This window comes from Lytechinus variegatus, chromosome 5, assembly GCF_018143015.1.
Source record: "Lytechinus variegatus isolate NC3 chromosome 5, Lvar_3.0, whole genome shotgun sequence".
Classification (NCBI taxonomy): Eukaryota; Metazoa; Echinodermata; class Echinoidea; order Temnopleuroida; family Toxopneustidae; genus Lytechinus; species Lytechinus variegatus.
This window is the reverse complement of record NC_054744.1, coordinates 30,742,191-30,760,452: the sequence shown is the minus strand read 5'-3', so window position 1 is coordinate 30,760,452 and position 18,262 is coordinate 30,742,191. Positions and strand designations below refer to the sequence as shown.

The window sequence follows — 18,262 nt, the reverse complement described above, 5'->3', positions numbered from 1 at the left end:
TCACTGTCCCTAATAGCCTCAGTCTCGATCAGCCATTTTGTTTTGAATTTTGAAATAGGAGAGGTATAGCGACAGAACTTTTCATTTTTCTCCTTCTACCCCAGTCTCGATCGGCCATTTCATAACAAAAATGGCCAAACGAGACTGGGGTAGATCTAGATTACGTAGGAGAGAACTTTTCGGGTTTTTTTGAGGTTCCAGTCTGTGCCTGGATGCCATGTTACTACCACTCGATAGACCTTCATCCGTATAATCTCTTGTCTTGTCTTTCCGTTAATGCCCACAATCATTATATTGATTATTATGGCATATGAACGTCAAGATTGACTTGACTTACCAGGACCGCAGGTGCAATACACCGGGTGAACACCCTACTCTTTGACGAATAGTGTATTGGTTTTAACGTGCATAGGTTGTGACTCTCCTATACACGCACAACGAACAATTGTGTACAACGGATAGCGGAGCGTGAACGTAGCGGTCGTGTACATTTTTGCTTATTACATGACGTCATCCAGCCCCTGCCGAGAACCAATTTATGAATGAAAATATAGTAAGCATGCGCAGTGCAAGCCTTTTATTTCCCCACACAGAATTCCACCAAAACAAGTGTGCAATTCTCTATCACCTCGTACCAAAATCGACCTAGAATTTCACTTTCCCGTATTTTATATGAATTATGAAAGGTATTCTCGGAGGATCTATTTTCTCACCGATACTGCACAGGTAAGCAAATTTCGATTACTTCTTGCTTTTCCGTCAAAATCTTACGAATTAGCGTCTATATGCCATCGTGTTCGTTGGAATTTGTAGAGTCTATCGCAACGTGCACAAAGTCAATTGGCTTCCGGGTTTCGGAGCGTCGCGTGAATATGCATGAAATTGCAGAGTTTCGATAATTTTCGATCGATACCGGAGCGATCCGATCACGAACCAAAACTATTTACGGCGTACACAACGTGACCGGATATCGTTATCGCTATCGATACTTCCGCACGCAGTCCGAAGGAATTATTTTTGGGACCACGTGGTCATGACGTGATCTGCGCGATTGACCAATCAGCGGTCTTCGAATCGCTGTGCGGAGACGATCTATCCGTTGTACACAGTCTATGGACAATTGTTCGTTGTGACACGGGACCAACATTTGTGTCCTTTCCGATGGACGGAGTGTTTTCCAACTGCATTCACACCTGCACTGAATACAGTGGTGAGGCACGATAACACACAATGCTATAGCATCAGATTTTTTGTTAGACGCGTTTCTTATCCGAAACATGCGCTCTAACCGACTGAGCTACGCTGCCTCTCTATAATTGTGGTAAGTGCTTAATTTCTGTTTTCACAATTTATTTTGCTAGATATTTTTACCATAATCTACCCTTGTCCTGTGAGTATAGGTATGGTTGGGGATCCTGAAGCTGCACGGGTCCTAAAGCTACGCACCACTCATCGCGCGCGCATGCAGTTTTCAATGGCAAATGCGCACTCTGTGTGTCGAACTGTGACTGCAGAGTGATGAACAATTCCTATTAAATTTTTTCTACAGAGGCTGCAGTAAATCTCTAAATGCAGAGAAAACCAACAACTGTTAGGAAGTTTGGAGTTATATTCGCTTTAATTTCATTTTATCCTATAATAATTTGAATATATTTTAGAAATTGAGGCACAGGAAATACTATTTTTTTTCCATGATAAATCGAGTGCGTAGCTTTAGGACCCCTTCTACATCGGGCGGCGAAATCAAGAGGTGTTCGAAAAACACGACGGGATTTTCGTATTAGTGAGTTTTGTGATATTTTCTACTTGGTTAATGATCTTTAGAATGTTTGCCACAAATTAGTGAAATATAATTTGTTGAAATATTAAAATTGGGACAGTTTTTATTGTTTGAAAACAAAGTGCGTAGCTTTAGCAGTTTAGGTCCCCCCATCATATATACACGGTGAGCTAGGCTGGCCGCCGGACCGCTTCGCGGGCCGGCGGTCCCTGGGTTACCGGTACCTCAGCTCAGGCCAGGGTAACCTCGCATAGTCGCAATAGTGCGAGTGGCCGATATGATTCGCACCTTAACTGCCACTTTGTTTACCATTTCAAAAGAGTAATCTGCATTCGACACACATCTCTTGCACAACTCCAAATGCTTTTACATCGGTTCATCAAAATACAAATCCAACATCCTAGACTAAAATAGTTCATATTTACCTTTTATAAAATTTGTCGAGCAAAGCCGTGGCTCAAGCACTCTCTCTGCCTGACAACCACTGATCTCTCCCCTACCTGGATGGGAACAATAACGCTGATTGGCCTATTCCGTGTTGAAGCACCGGAAGTTGGTACCTCCGCACGCCGAGTTCCCCCAAAAAAGCCAAAATCGGAGTAGAGTCTGGTACACGGCAATAGTGTCAATTCTTAATTATACTTACCAAATCAACTCTTATAACAGCACTTTTCAATGTGAATTTATACCTGATACAAAGTTTAAGATGTCGTCCTGTGCCACGTATAATTGCACTTATTGTGACGACCGTGGAAACAGAGAAAATGGGATTACTTTTCACAGATAAGACAAGCTGGTGAACTGCATAGTTGTAGACTTTATGTAGTCCCATGTGCTCAAATACATGTGTGGTAATTCTAAATTACCAGAGCAAGTTTCCAAAACTTTAAAACTCTGGGGGGGGGGGGGTTATCGATTGTTGTGGTTTCTCTGGAAGCGTGATGAATTAAAACCATGATTCAAATGAATATTCAGTTTATTAATATTCACAAATGTCACCAAGTTTTATGAGTTTATCAATCATGTTTGGACAGAAGAATATCACGACTGAGACACGAAAATACTGACCGTATATAGCATATGTATTGTGAAACTTAAGTTAAGACTGAAAATATGCCGTTTCGGAGGAGTTTAAAAAAAAAAATTTGCAAGCATAGATCCTGACCGAAATAGACTGATTTTTGGGACAAGGACTGGATCTACAAGGTATTCTGAAAATTATTTATCTTTTATTTGTGAAAGGACAATAAAACTTACAAGCTATAGCATGTACGGTATATAGGACTAGGACTTTAGGGGGCTTATGTATTTTGTGGCATGTGAATTTGTGATATTTCTCTGTCAACAATAGATCGAATAATTTTTCCAAGAACTCTTTTTTTAAGTACGTAAAAAGATATTAAGCTACAGAGACGGATTTACAGACTTCAGAAATTTCACAGAACTTATTTTGAGATGCCGAATGTCTTCAAAGAAAAAAATGTCTCGGTGGAGCAAAAAAAAGGGGGGGGGGTATCAACCAGAAATTTAGGGGGTGACGCAATAAAAATAATCTGACAAGCAAAAAAAGGTTATCAACCCAAAATTTAGGAAGGGATGCAAAACAAAAGAAATAATCTGACAAGCATCAAAAAAGGGTTATCAACCAGAATTTCAGGGCGGACCACAACGATTTTAGGGGGGTCCACCTGAATTTAGGGGGGATGCAGGAAAAAAATTGACAAGCAAAAAGAACAAAAAAAAGTTGTCAACATAAATTTTTGGGGGTCTGTCCCCCACCTAAAATTTAGGGGTACAGGACCCCCCCCCCCCCCCCGCTTCCGCTGCCTACAGTGTATATGAACAAACTGGGTAGAGGATAATTGAAGAGGGTCGATCGATGTGACAGAAGGAAAGAGAGAGAGAGAAGGTCAAGTCCACCTCAGAAAAATGTTGATTTGAATCAATAGAGAAAAATCAGACAAGCACAATGCTGAAAATTTCATTAAAATCTGATGTAAAATAAAAAGTTATGACATTTCAAAGTTTCGCTTATTAAAAAAAAATAGTGATATGAACGAGCCAGTTACATCCAAATGAGAGAGTCAATGATTTTACTCACTATTTCTTTTGTGTTTTATAGTTTGAATTATACAATATTTAAATTTTTACGAATTTGACATTTAGGACCTCCTTGCCGGAAGCACAAAATGTTAAAATAATGGAATACCAACCGAGATGTGCATATAACTGTTTTGTGAAATGAAGCGAAACTTTAAACTGCCATAACTTTCATATTACATCCGATTTTGATGAAATTTTCAGGGTTAAGCTTGTTGAATTTTTTTCTTTTTATTCAAATCAAGTTTTTGTTGGGTGGACTTGTTCTTTAAAGGGCGAGTCCACCTCATGAAAATGATTATTTGAATAGAGAGAAAAACACACAATAATGCTCAAAATTTAATCAAAATCAGAAATAAAATATGAAAGTTATATTTTCAACGTTTGAAAACGATGAATTTTTCGGTGTTACACTTGTTTGATTTTTTTTGGGGGGGTGGGGTAGACTTAAATTAAAGGGGGGGGGTTCAAGCTCAGTGTTATAAGCCTTCATAACCTAGAAAGTCCTCGCCATATCGATCCTAAGATGGTTATTTGGAAAAACCTCCAAAATACCCCTAGACAAGTCAAGGATTTCATCTGGCCATTCTTCCGTAGGTGAGAAAAACACCAACCCCTTCAAAATTATGTTTCCGAATTGTATACTGGGAAAGTACCATGGTTTCAAGAAAATTGCGAATTCTGGCACCTTAAATATATGAAGTTTTATATAAAAAGCAATGAGTGCTTCAGTGTGCAGACAGCTAGCGTATCGCTCACAATGCACATGCTAATGGAGCGATCGCGTTCCTTTTGGGGGAACTGGTATGGCGGACAATAGAACTCGCGGGCTTCAAACAAAGGACCCTCCCCGCATATCCAGTTAGGGGAGAGATCAGTGCTGACAACCAATCAAATATAAAGTTATGGAATGCTGTAATATAATGAGGCATTTATGAAAAGCCAAAGTAGATAAAGAAGATTTCTTTTTTACTTTTCAAACAAAAACTTTTTTTAATTACATGTATAATCACAAAAATAAAGTATACAATAAAAAAATATTTTGACATATGAATATTCAAAGAAAATCAGGTAGCACAGTTTTTTAACTTTTGGATTGTAAACATAGAAGTAAAACCAAAGAAAGAAAGAAAGAAAGAAAGAAAGGAAGGAAGGAAGGAAAGAATGAAGGAAGAAAGAAAGAACTTAAAAAGAAAGAAAGCCAAAGAAAGAAAGAAAGAAAACTAAAAGTAGATCTATACAATAAAATAATACATGTTGTCATGAAAAACGAAAGAAATGATTACAAACACAGAAGAAAAATAAAACAAACTTATATACCCGGTACTACATGCCCTCGCTAATGACAAACAGCAATTCATTCATACATTATTTCCGTAGTCAGCAATAATATTGGGACGTAACTTATTTGTATACGGACGGAATATCTTCTTCTTATGTTTGTTTGAGTGGCGATTAGTCATATTTGACTATTGTCGCCATTGACTCTATCTATAAAATTCTCACTTCTCACATAATGATATCCTTACCAATATGATGTATACATATATGAAATACTTTTTCTTGTGCATCCTTGTGTGAATATGTATCCCTTATAATGAAATAATTGATAACACTAAATCAGTTCGATCCAATTTTTCTAGTTCTTGGATTTTTTTTTTAATAAACCTAATTTCATGTAATAAAATACAAAAGAACAAGTGGGGATGTGACATCATCAGCCCACCTAAGAACAAGTGGGGGATGTGAAGATTCATGCCGACTGTTTTCACAAAATATTGCTAAACTTTAATATTTAATAACTTTGTCATTTGTTATCCAATTTTGATGAAATTTTCGGCATTTTGCTCAGTGAATTCTCTTCTATTTAGTAAGCTATAAATGCTTTCAGCCCGGACCATAATCATGCGAGCCCGAATTCATGCAGCACATACCTCACCATAATTTCATCTGATGCATGCGAGAAGCGCGAGCTTCTATTTTTAGATTTGGACCTACAGGAAACCAACACTTCTGTGAATTTTTGATATTCATATCTGAAAAGGGTCATTTTATGGAATGTTTGTAGAAATGACATGCGTATTTCACTAATTCATATTATGAATGCGAATCTCGGGCTATATTTTTCATAAGATCAAGGGGGACAAGAAGTTTAAGGGAAAAAGCCAAATAAAACAATAAAAGCTCGAACCACGAGGAAATATACATCTTGATTTGAAACGAAATGTTTTTAGCGCCATATATTTCTCTTGAAAGTGATTATGTCTCTCATTAAACAGAATGAATCTGAGCGCCAGAAGTGGTGTGGTAAACATAAGCAATTCAAGTTTCAGTTTTTATGTTTTTCTCAGATGGCATTAAATTTTGCAATTAAAGAAGAATATGTATAATTCAACTCTATTATAATTTTAGAACAAAAATGAATAAATAGGGAGCCTATACCTATTGCAAAATAACCGTCATTTCTTATTTTTTCTTGATTTTCTTTTTCTTCTGTTTCTTTTTCTTTGTCCCTCTTTCCCTTTCCCTGTTTTTTTTCCCATTCGATGACCTCAAGTCAACAATTACTTAATTTACTTGACTTATATGATATTTTTGTACAAAATCGATCCAAACAGATGTGCATGCATATAAAATGCCTGTCTGTCATGTAACCATTTTTTAAATCAAGGGTTCTCAAAACTTTTTCGTTGAAGGGCCAGATGAGACTCGAAATAAACCTAAAAGGGCCAGGGTGAAGTGGATACTTAGGAAAAAAATGCGCGAAGTGCGAAGACCCTTGCAGCCGAGGTGCTCTCTGGTGCAATCTGGCCATTATTTGGGGAGAATTTAATACAACAAATTTAAAACAATTTCATATGGAACACAGGCAAATTTAGAAAACATTTGAAAGTACAGCGAATGTAAATAGTAATGACAACAAAACTGTAGTAGGCCTACTTTGTTAAAAGGAATGTAGATTGTAGACAAGCCCGCTCGAGGTGCATTTCGAGGGCGTCTCAGGAGTACAAACAAATTGTACTCCATAGAGATGTATGCAACGAATTGTTAACTAGGTTTCTGTGGATGTATGTTGTACTCCCTCTCTCTCTCTCACACGTGAGCAGGGGGCGCTCTATCCGATACCTCGTAGAACTTCATTTAAAACTCCGCCGGTGAAAAATTTATGTCAACTCAGATTAATATCAACCAGTGGCGTAGACAGGTCCTTAGACCTGGGGGGGGGATGATCCCTAGCTGGGTCATACTTTATATATATATACATAGGCGGCGGAAGCGGGGGGGACGTGCCCCCCCCCTAAATTTTAGGAGGGGGGACGGTCCCCCCCTAAATTTGTTGTTGATGACCTTTTTTTTTTTTTTTTTTTTTTTTTTGCTTGTCAATTTATTTTCCTACGTCCCCCCTAAAATTTTTGGGTTGAGAACCTTTTTTTTTTTTGCTTGTCAACAAAATTTTGGTTGTCCCCTCCTAAAATTTTTGGCTTCCGCCGCCAATGTATATATATATATATATATATATATATATATATATATATATATATATATATATAAATATAAAGAATGGAGGAGATAACGTACTCGATAAAAACAAAATATCATGGGCCAAAGCAGACGAGTTAAAGATAACAAAATAACACGATCTGCCTCATGAATTATCTCGTGTGTCTTTTAATCAGTTTGCTTTCAGCAATAAACAGGGCATCCAGTAATAAACAAACTTCCTTGCACATTTTTCATGGCAGTAATCTTTTGTTTGATTAATGACAATGAGTAAAGATGATCATAAGAGAAATGTCATTTGTCGGATGTCTAGTTATCATCTTGGTCATGACAGTCCTGCTAAACATGATCTAGAATAACTAGTATTCCTTATTTTACTAGTATAGTAGTATACTCTTTTAAAAGTAGCGATATTGTTAATGATCAAACGAATGAATCAACAACAAAAGGAATAAACAAAAAAACAGCCAAATAACTAAAAAAAAATATCAATTACGATTATAGTAATAGGGGTAAAATAATTTCTTATTAATTCGTTTGAACAGTGTTAATGTGTTATGAAAGCAATTGCTCTGAAAGGGAGTGATTAAGCGACACTTTCTTAAATCTGTAATGAAATATTTTGAACTTATCTCCTTTGCAAATACATAATTATTATAAGGAAATGTACTTGGTGAAACTCTGAATAACGATCCTTAAATGTATATGACGACGCAAGACAGTTGTTATTACTTAAAACTTGCAAGTTGTAAATGCATATAAGATGATTGACTCTGAATAAAAGTCCAATTTTGATCATGTTTGTCATTGCTGTACGTTATGATTATTACTGCTATTATTATTGATTGATTTTAACTAGCATTCATTGCTTTATTACTGTATAGTTTTGCTTCTTCCCCCACAGAAACCTGGGGGGATGATTGTACACACCATCCCCCCCACCTAAAATTCTGGGGGATGCATCCCCCCCGCTATCTACGCCCCTGATATCAACTGCACCGGCAATTAAGTTTATATGTTTTAACCGAAATTGTTGATCGCGTGTTGGAATGTGTGCGCACGTGTTTTTAACGTTTGACGTGAATTTGACTGCCTTTACTTTTATTACGGTTTCATAACTTTCTTTGATACACAATGTAATCATATTGAGCTATAAAGCTTTTTGGATTTACCAATTTTCAAGTCTTAATATACATAAAATACACATTAGTTCTTAAGATGTACTAAAAAAAATCATTCTTGAAGGGACTACCCCCGCCCTTAGAAAATATCAGTCTTTAGCGGTCGAATGGGGAAAATGTGATTTTTAACCCCTGACGCCCCCTAAATTCTAGTAATTATACTTCCGCCGCCAATTTTCAGAACCGTATGGGACGCCAGCTCCGCATATGGCATTGTGGTCACAACGGAAAGTAAAAAGGGGTGGGGGTTTTTTAATTTGTAGGTACGATAATGGAATTAAAAAGAGATAGCTGAATTTAATCGAGATGAATTCAATTAACTGAATAGGGATCGAAGTCCACCCGCCAAGAAAAGTTGGGTCAATAAAAAAAAGGCATTCTAACAAGCATTTCGGGATGTAGCCAACAGGATCGTTATACAATTAAAAATGTGCTTAATTTCAACAAAAATTAAATATGCACATCCTGGTCAGAATGTGAAAATCTTGATTCTACTCAAACCTGATGATGACTGCAAAACACACTTGATTCAATCAGGCCTCCGTGGTCAGGTGGAATTTCTCTCGTTGTTGGAGTCTGATCCAATAACGATTTCCTCCCATGTTCAAATCTACGAATGTTAAAAATATAGCATAATTCAATACAATAACATAATTATACAAAGGAATGGTGAGTGCGTGAAATCATCGACTCACATTGGCCTTACCCTTACCGCTATGTTCTCGACTGTAAAAGTGAAAATTAAAAATGTTGTCAACTTTCTCTTTTTACATTTGATTTTGATGAAAAGTTCAACTTTGTGCTTTAATATATCTATTTATTCAATTTAACTTTTTGTTTGGGGTCGGTGGACTTGACTTTGAAAATGAGAAGACTCGTCTTGAAATGGAAGAAAATGAAATAGGACCTATAACTTGTCACTGATTGAGGTAGAGAAGATAATGAAATAAAGATAAAATTAAAAATAGAAACAGAATGAAATGAAAATGAGAGAAATATCAGATTTAAAAGAAAAATCAAACGTAGCTAGGTGTCATAATACACAAAAGCAATTTGCTTACAATGCTATTATTTCAATCAGTAGAACACCCCCCCCCCCAAATATGGGAGTGTTTATTGGTCGGATGTTTTATCTGACCAACTTAGCCAACCACCTTCAAGGAAAGTTGTCGACACAATTAATTTGGCAACTTAACGTACCGGTATAGTACGTAGATGGCGCTTTGGCTTTTCTTTTCTTCGAAGTTCAAGATTTGAGGTTGATCTTCGACGGTAAAGACTCAGATTAGTGCAAATACAGTTATATGGGATATTTCATCGTGCAGCCATTTCTTCAACGGAATCTGACTGTGTACCTGGTAGATGGCCCACGGCACTAATCAATTGTGAGTGTTACTAACTATATAGTCTAATGCTAACTACCATTTTAAAATGCATGTGTAGTTTTGTAGCTGTAGCTGTAGTCTGCAACCACACACACCTAACTTCAACCCAGGCAGGCTCTCATGACTCATGCCGCCGGAGCTCGGGCGGCCGGCGTGAGACCGAGAGCCTGCCTGGGTTACTGACAAGTTACAACTAGCCTAAGCTTGAGCCGTTGAGGACTCCGTGATCATATTTTTGTTAATGATTTTGATATTGTCATTTGATCACGAAGCCTTGAAGTTGAACCACCTGCCATGTACATACCGTTATATATTAGATTAAAAGACACTTGTAAACAAAGATAAGGTCAGGATTTCCCCACTCATTCATGATTCAATGAACAAGGTGATGATATAACCTTGGCTTGACATGTGTGGCAAAATAAGGGTGGCAATGTTTGGCTTATTTTCTCTTTTTGTTTGGGGTAAATGCTTGATATTTTTACACTGACAGTTTCCATTACACCTATTATTCATAAATCTTGACTCTTATTTAAATTTGATACTTTAAATCATTTTTTCTTTATTAAAAATAGAGATCAAAAAATGAAAATTTTCTTGCCATATTACTTTCCACCAATAGAGGGCGTACACAAAAATATGCCCAAAATTCAAGTTTTTGAGCGTTCTGGTGAATACAAAAATTATTCCCAAGTTACTGAGGAAAAATAAATTGCAACTGTATGGAAATTAGTAAGTTTGGTCACAAAAGTGATATTTTAATGACTTTTTAAAGTGTGTGCTCTGGACAACATTGGCATACCATAGTCCTACCTCACCCATGGGTTCATATCGTCTCGCGAGCGAAGGATTATCAGTCATACGCACGCGACACACCACTACACTTCGAAAATACAGTGGGCTTTTGCCCACATAAAATATTATGTATAAATAAATATTCCACATCCTGCTATGACACTTACCGAATCATTTAGATCCTTCCGTGACTTGTCCTTGAAGTTTCTTTCTAAAAATATGTATATTTTCTTGATCTTTAGTGAAGATTTTACGGAGATAGAAATCAGTCAGCGTTGATATCAATTTTCTCCTGAAGAGGGCGCGCGATTTATATTCATATCAAAGACACGACAAGGGAAAGAATAGGCACCTACACTATTTTACACGCATATCGACGCAAGGCATTACGCAAAGTCCGTGAAGTGTCCAATCTTTTCATTGTATAGACTTTGGTATACCGTATACGTATTATTGACGTTCGTCAAAGCTTGTACTGCTGGTTTCTTTCCAGGCACGTATATTATTTTCATTTTTTTTTATCAGTCATCTTTTTAAATTAATGCAAATGAGTGTTATCATCACCAAATTTTAATCATTAATTATGTTTTTTGAAGGCATTTCATTAATTGGTGCCCATAATTAGTAAATTAATCATGAGGATTGCGCATTCAAAGAATTTAGATACAGTTATAAAATTACCGAGGAGCTGAATCAAGGTTGTGAAATTATTAGCGCCACCAACGGGCTTCCTTGTATATCCGTGGAAGAGACAAGCGAAGTCACTTTCGAGGCCGAGGTAAGCAAAATGTGCTTTTTTTATCGGATTATTATTTTATTATTATTTTTATATTCAACAAACTCTTGCTACTTACCGGCAAGAGCCCCGGTGCGTAGCGAGAAGGAGCTTCGGCAAATATTACTTCAGCAATGAAGCGATGTTTGCCAACTACTTCGAAATCCAGGGTCAAACACGGTCTATTGTACGAGGTTAGTACATACTAACCTCGTACAATGTGTGAGTGAGTCCTACCTGTAGATTCCCCACAGGCAGGGTGGTAGCAGTGAACAAGTGGATTTCCCTAGGAAATTGAAGATAGAAATCGCATAAATTATGTGCGATTTTATGATAGGGGGACCTACCTTAGACTTAGTTAAACAAAAGCTATGCACTTTGTTAAACGATAAAAACTATGCCAATTTTAATTTTCTAACAAATCATCTTTCACAAATTTGTGTTAAATATTGTAAAGATTCATAACCAAAAACAAAATATCACAAAACTCACAAAAATCCCATCGACGTGTTTTCCAAAGACCAAACACCTCTTGATTTCACCGCCCGATATAGAAGGGGTCCTAAAACTACGCACTCAATTTATCATGCAAAGAAAAAAGTATTTTCTTCTGTGCCTAATAATGTTCATAATCTTACAGGAAAATGAAACCAAAGTGAATATAGGTCCCTAACTCTAAAATTCCAAACAGTTGCTGGTTTCTCTGTATTTAGGTATTTATTGCAGCCTCTGTAGAAAAAACTGAATAGGAATCGTTTGTCACACTGCAGTCACAGCTCCCCACACAGATTGCGCATTTATTGAAAAGCAACCTAAACACGTATTTTCCATATTCTGAAAATACACCCCTGAACAAGTATTGGCATGTGAAACCCTACCGTTTACAAGTATTGGAAACAAAACAATACTCTAGGCAAGTATTATCTGAATTGATCCTCTAAACAAGTACAACAATATTTTTATTATGTCTCGGTCGTCGGTTTTACCTTTACCTGATTGGGATTAGTACAGCCCCACCTCCCACATCTCGCGCAAAAACGTACTATAATCATGTAGTGTTGACTCTTAGGGCAAAAAGTACATCCTTTATAAAACATTTATAGTGATTTAGTCTTAATTTTTTACACCCTCTCAAATTTGACCCTAAACACGTAGCTTTCCTAGCAAAAATAGATACCCTTTTTCAGTATTTTAGTGTTTTTGACACCCCTGTTTCGTTAAGTACGTAATGTGCCCTATCTTGAAAAAGACATCCTTTTTACGTATTTTTTGGTCGCGCATGGTATCCACTCGTCAAAGTAAGTGCCCCCCCCCCCCCCCCGGATGTAAAAACAATGTTCTCCAGTGTCCTTGGTGTCTGAGTCTCTAGGGTTGAAAGGGAGGGGTTCAAAATGAAGATGTACCAGAAATCAAAATCAATAGATAAATGAATACATAAATATACGAATTATAATTAAGAATTACACAAAAAGTTGAATTTTTTTATAAAGATGAATGTTGCTAAAGTTGCTATTGTGTTATGACAAATGAAGAAGGGAGAAAAACCTCAAGTAGATGTAGTTGAAATATGAATTACAGGGGTAATACAGTCTTGAACATATACGGTACTATGTCATATTATGAAGCTTTCAAAAATTGCTTAATATCTATCTTGGAACAACTGTCTTGCACGGTTAAAGTTGGTATGCTCTATGTTATGTAATTGAATGAAATAATGATCACTCTATTACATTTTTTGGCTTCTTTTCAGAATATCATAACACCAAAAGCCTTGCTGAGTTATTAAAATGGCAGGGTCAGTTGAAAATCCTGTCATTTTAGACGTGGGAAACTTGTTCACTAAAGTTGGACTTTGCGAGTTGGAGAAAACTTCACCGGACCACATATTTCCATCCCAAGAATCTGATATATTTCCTGACAAATTGGTTGAACATTCATCATTGATATCAGATAGCACTGTCACCGACTGGGATAGATTTGAGGATATAATTCAGCATGCAATAGGAATTACCAGCAAGAAAAAAAGCTCTGATCATCCTCTAGTACTTGTCGAAAAACCAGGTCTTGACCGTCACTGTCGCCAGAAAATGGTACAATTAGCATTTGAAGGGTTGGAAGTGCCTTACTTCTACCTTGGAAGTGAACCAACCATGGCACTCTATTCAGTTGGTCTGTCATCAGGGATTGTGCTGTCTTCAGGTCACGAGTTGTCACACGTTTCCACAATACATGATGGGCACAGGCCTCCATATGGTCTTGTACCTCTAGGGTTCGGAGGTAAAGACGTGACTTTGTACACAGCAGACATTGTAAAGGATATGTTAGGCAAGGCATTGAATACAGATGAGGCTGAAGATTTTAAGTGCCGCAGTGGGCACTTCTATGCTGAAGAGAGACCATACAATCCAGGCTCTGAAAAACAGGAAGAGATTGGGCAAAAGATTGCAGAGTATCTCTTGCACCCTAAAAGTGGCTGCTATGGTAAGTTTTTAACAGTAAATCTGAACATAATACAAACTACATTTATAGTAAGGAATGGCTATCTTATTCGTTCATATAGGTAGAAAAGATTCATTGCTTAATATACATGTAAAGTGTAAAGCTCTGTTCGGAATGTTAGGTTGATTTTGGATGTTCCTTCTTTTCAGTTTAAAAGTTTGAAATTTCAGTAAAATATCCTTCAACTTCTTTTGGGGTAGAACTGGCTTGAAATCATGTATTTAGACTACTCGCCTATCAGTGGGCACATTTCTACATCTATATGACAGCACAAATGGATTAAAAGGGCACAATGACCAAAACTTATGAGTCTATTTTTTTTTCTCAATTGAATTATATGGATATCACAAAGGTTAGATAACCCAGATCTTTCTTCTTTTTACTCCCTTTTCCCATTTTTGTCTCGCCTGCAAAGCAGAGCAAGACTATAGGCGCCGCTTTTCCAACGGCAATGACGGCGTCGTCAACATTGAAATCTTAACCAAGGTTAAGTTTTTGAAATGTCATCATTTCTTAGAAAGTATATGGACCTACATGTAGTTCTTAAAGCTTAGACATAAGGGTAATAGTGTATCACTGAAGATCCTGCCTGAGTTTCAGGTCACATGAATAAGGTTAAAGGTCACGGTCAACAAACTTTGGCCATGTTGGGGTTATTTGAGGATTTGTCATCATAACTTTAAAAGTTTATAGATCTAGTTTATGAAACTTGGACATAAGAGCAACCATGTATACTTGAATATCATGTGCAAGTTTCAGGTCACATGACCAAGGTCAAAGGTCAATGAACTTGTTGGGAATGTCTTACGCCGATGTTGAATTGGCATCATAATTCAGAAAGTTTATGGATCTAGCTCATGAAACATTGACATAAGGGTAATCAAGTATGAATGATTGTTTTGCCAATGTCTTAGGTCACATGATCATGGTCTAAGGTCATTTTGGGTCAATGAACACAGTATTTTATTATCATATTAGTGTTTTCTTCTGTGAATAATTATTCATTAGCTGTTTTTAAAGGCAGCACTGCTGCTATATCGAATTGCGTAAAGCAGGCGAGACCGTCAGAGGTGTTCCACTTGTTCCTTTTTTTTCTCCCTTTTTTTTGTCTTTAATTTTGCTATTTAAAAAAATATCCCCCTGTGCCTTCCTATGTGGCATTGCCCCTGTATATGCATACCAAACTGATAAAACTAAAAATATGACATAATATTTGTTCTTTCACCACATCATTGAACAGGTTTTCAGGAGGCTATTACTCGTAGTATCCGTCTAACTGATGAGGAAGATGACTATGAACCGGTTTATTTCCGCAATATAATGCTCTGCGGCGGAAACACTCTCTTCTCTGGAATCAAGGAGAAGTTGGAACTGGAAATAAAGACACCAGATTATCTCACATGTGGGGTAAGTAAGGGGTACCGTAATCCAAGTTGAGCCAAGGGGAATCCAACCAATGGCAGGCTCTAAAAAAGAACAAATTAAAAAATCAGAGAACCAAAATTTGATAGAAATGGACAAGCAATAATAAGAAAGAATAAAGATATGATTTTTCCTTTTTTTTAAAAAAGAATTTGTAGGAAAATTATTCATAACTCACTAGATCGCCAATTTAAGATCTTTATTGTCTTCATGGTTGCATTTTTTAAATAAGCTTTGTCTTTGGATTCCCTTTTATTAATTCATTTATCATGGAATTGAAAGTGACTGTACATTGACTCTAAATATTGTTGATTTTGAGAGTCTTTGAAGTTGGTCACATTTCTTCTTGTCTCTCCTTGCCATTGTCAACCAAAGGCATTGATATCAGACTTGTTACATGTATAGGCGCTGTCGCATTGTTACATGCAAGCCTTGCAGGTGACTCGCACGTGACTATTTTTGCCATCCAATGGTTGCCAGTATTGCAGGCAATATATTATTATCATTATTATTTATTTATTTATTTATTTTATTTATTTATTTTTTTTTTTTTGGGGGGGGTACTGTTCACAACCTACTGCCAAAATCTGTAATGTTGGATAAGCTATGTATTGCAGTGAGCATTGGGGGGCAAATTTGCTCGAGACCTGTATAACCACCCCCCCCCCTCCTGCCGTATTGACAATATTCTTGCATGGAAGTGTTATGAAGTAAATAAAATCTGGCTAATTGCCAGTATTTATGGCTCATCTTGACGATGTTGAATAGCTTTATCTTGAGATAAAATTGGGTGAGGTGTATTATGACTAAAATGGTTTGATAACATTTCATTTCTTTCACATATTTCTGTTCTTAGGTCCGTGTGATTGCGCCATCATTCCGACAGCATGCAGCATGGGTAGGAGGCTCAGTTGCTGCCTCGCTTCCGACTTTCAAGACATTCTGGATATCCAAAGAGGATTATAGTGAATATGGAGAAAACATTTTATGTAGAAAGTGCCTTCCATATTAATAAATTTTAACATGAAGAAAGAATGGCGCTACGTGGATGGGCAAGCATGGCCCCCTCATGACTTCAATATCACAGCAAAGTGACAGAAAAAAGGTGCCATTTAAGAGGACAGATGAATTGAAAAGATATGACTTGGGTGTTCATTGTACAGTAATCCTCTTTTGCATCTGTTTATAAATTGCAGATTGTAGGAGTCATCTCACCGTTTTGTCTCGGGTACTTTTATCATCTCTTATTGGGTAGAATAAGATTTCAAATTGCATTTCAGAGTAATTTTTTAAACATAATTTGAATAATAGAAAGTGTCTTGATTATACAAAGTTGGTTTTATTATGTTGGGCTTAAAATGCCTTGATTTGGTTACTGTGCAATACTCCATTTATGTATTTGTTTGTGTACATCTATATTGAAAAAGAAGATATGGAACTCACATTTATGTCATCATCTTGTCCATTTTATCTTGGGTACAGACAGTATGTTCATTATCTATTTTGAGGGTCCACCCGCCCCAAATCATGATATTTTTGTATGAAAGTACATGTTCTTGCCAAATTCTGTCAAGCATATTCAGTTAAATTTTCTGTTTTCTATGTCATGGAAGACAACCTATACTACCTCACATATCCAACCATAAGTTATCATGACTGCTTTACTAGTCAGCTTGCCTCTAATAGCCAGCTTCATTTTGTATTCTTCTTTCACATGTACAGTGGCGTATCTGGGGGGCGGGATGGGGCATGTGCCCCAGGCACCTCTTTCAGGGTGACCCAAAGAAAGACAAAAGTGAGGATAAATTAAGAAAAATGGCTGAAAAAAAGAACACTTCTATGGTTTGATCTAACAAATGATCAAAGAAGCTGCCACTGTCAAAAGTTGGAAGGTCAGGATTTTAAAGTTAACTCTTTAAGCGAGATGCTCACATTGAAGCAGTTCCAGATATTTGAAGGGGCTAAATTTTACTACGTGCCCCTGGTGCTTTTTTCCTCTTTACATTCCACTGTTAAATTCACATACCTCAAGTGTTTTAACACTTAATAATTTATTTTTTTAACTGTGTGCATAGTGCAATCACAACAGTGATCTTAATATGTCATTGGCATGAAGCATTTGATTGCAAGCCTTTTTTTATTAATGTATCCCATTGTAGAGGAAACAAAGGAGGTCACACAATGTTGCATAATTTGATGAAGTATGTAACACTCTTCACTATCGATTTTGCAGTATAGTTATCTCTTGTACAATGTTGTTTCATGTAGTTAAAGGTAAAGTCCACCCCCAAAAAAAATTTAAAACAGGAAAAATCAAAGAAGCACAACACTGAAAGTTTCATCAAAATCGGATGTAAAATAAGAGAGTTATGACATTTTAAAGTTTTGCTTACTTTTTACAAAATAGTTATATGCACAACTCAGCGATATGCAAATGAGAGAGTCGCTGATGTCCCTCACTATTTATTTTGTTTTTTATTGTTTCAATTATACAATATTGTAATATTTACAGATTTCACAATAAGCCGGACCCTATTGTTAGAACCTCAAAATGTTAAAACATTGATAATTACACATGTTCAGGGAGAAATAAAGCTTTGTTACAGGACAACGAGGAGAAAATTAGAATATTTCAGTCCAGGTAATGAAATACAAAAGAATTAAGAAATAATGAGATCCCTCATTTGCATTTCGACCAAGATGTATATGTAACTAAATATTATGTGAAATTAAGCAAAGCTTTAAAATGCCTTAACTTATTTTACATCCGATTTTGATGAAATTTTTGGTGTTATGATTGTTTGATTTTTCTCATTTTATTCAC

The 18,262-nt window shown here is 36.5% G+C and overlaps 2 protein-coding genes across 2 annotated transcripts in view; one reads left to right on the top strand and one right to left on the bottom strand.

Annotated features, from left to right (window-relative positions):
* LOC121415913 (protein FAM227B-like) overlaps window positions 1–2,264 on the bottom strand; it is a 33,594-nt gene extending 31,330 nt beyond the window's left edge. Inside the window, exon 1 of the mRNA XM_041609300.1 lies at window positions 2,206–2,264. The gene's annotated coding sequence lies outside the window, so the exon portion shown is untranslated. The remainder of the gene's footprint in view (window positions 1–2,205) is intronic.
* A 7,543-nt stretch (window positions 2,265–9,807) lies between these two features.
* LOC121415912 (actin-3-like) lies at window positions 9,808–17,050 on the top strand. The gene is made up of 4 exons (XM_041609296.1): window positions 9,808–9,947; window positions 13,268–13,998; window positions 15,257–15,423; window positions 16,295–17,050. Exons 2-4 carry the CDS (start codon window positions 13,305–13,307, stop codon window positions 16,448–16,450), a joined length of 1,017 nt encoding a protein of 338 aa, XP_041465230.1. The 5' UTR covers window positions 9,808–9,947; window positions 13,268–13,304; the 3' UTR covers window positions 16,451–17,050.
* Window positions 17,051–18,262: the final 1,212 nt, after the last annotated feature.

What these genes read in the sequence shown, in the direction of transcription:
- LOC121415912 (XM_041609296.1), top strand. Translation starts at nt 13,305, where the DNA reads ATGGCAGGGTCAGTTGAAAATCCTGTCATTTTAGACGTGGGAAACTTG. An exon ending in CCCTAAAAGTGGCTGCTATG is followed by an intron (nt 13,999 to 15,256) that starts GTAAGTTTTTAA and finishes ATCATTGAACAG; the next exon opens with GTTTTCAGGAGGCTATTACT. An exon ending in CAGATTATCTCACATGTGGG is followed by an intron (nt 15,424 to 16,294) that starts GTAAGTAAGGGG and finishes TTCTGTTCTTAG; the next exon opens with GTCCGTGTGATTGCGCCATC.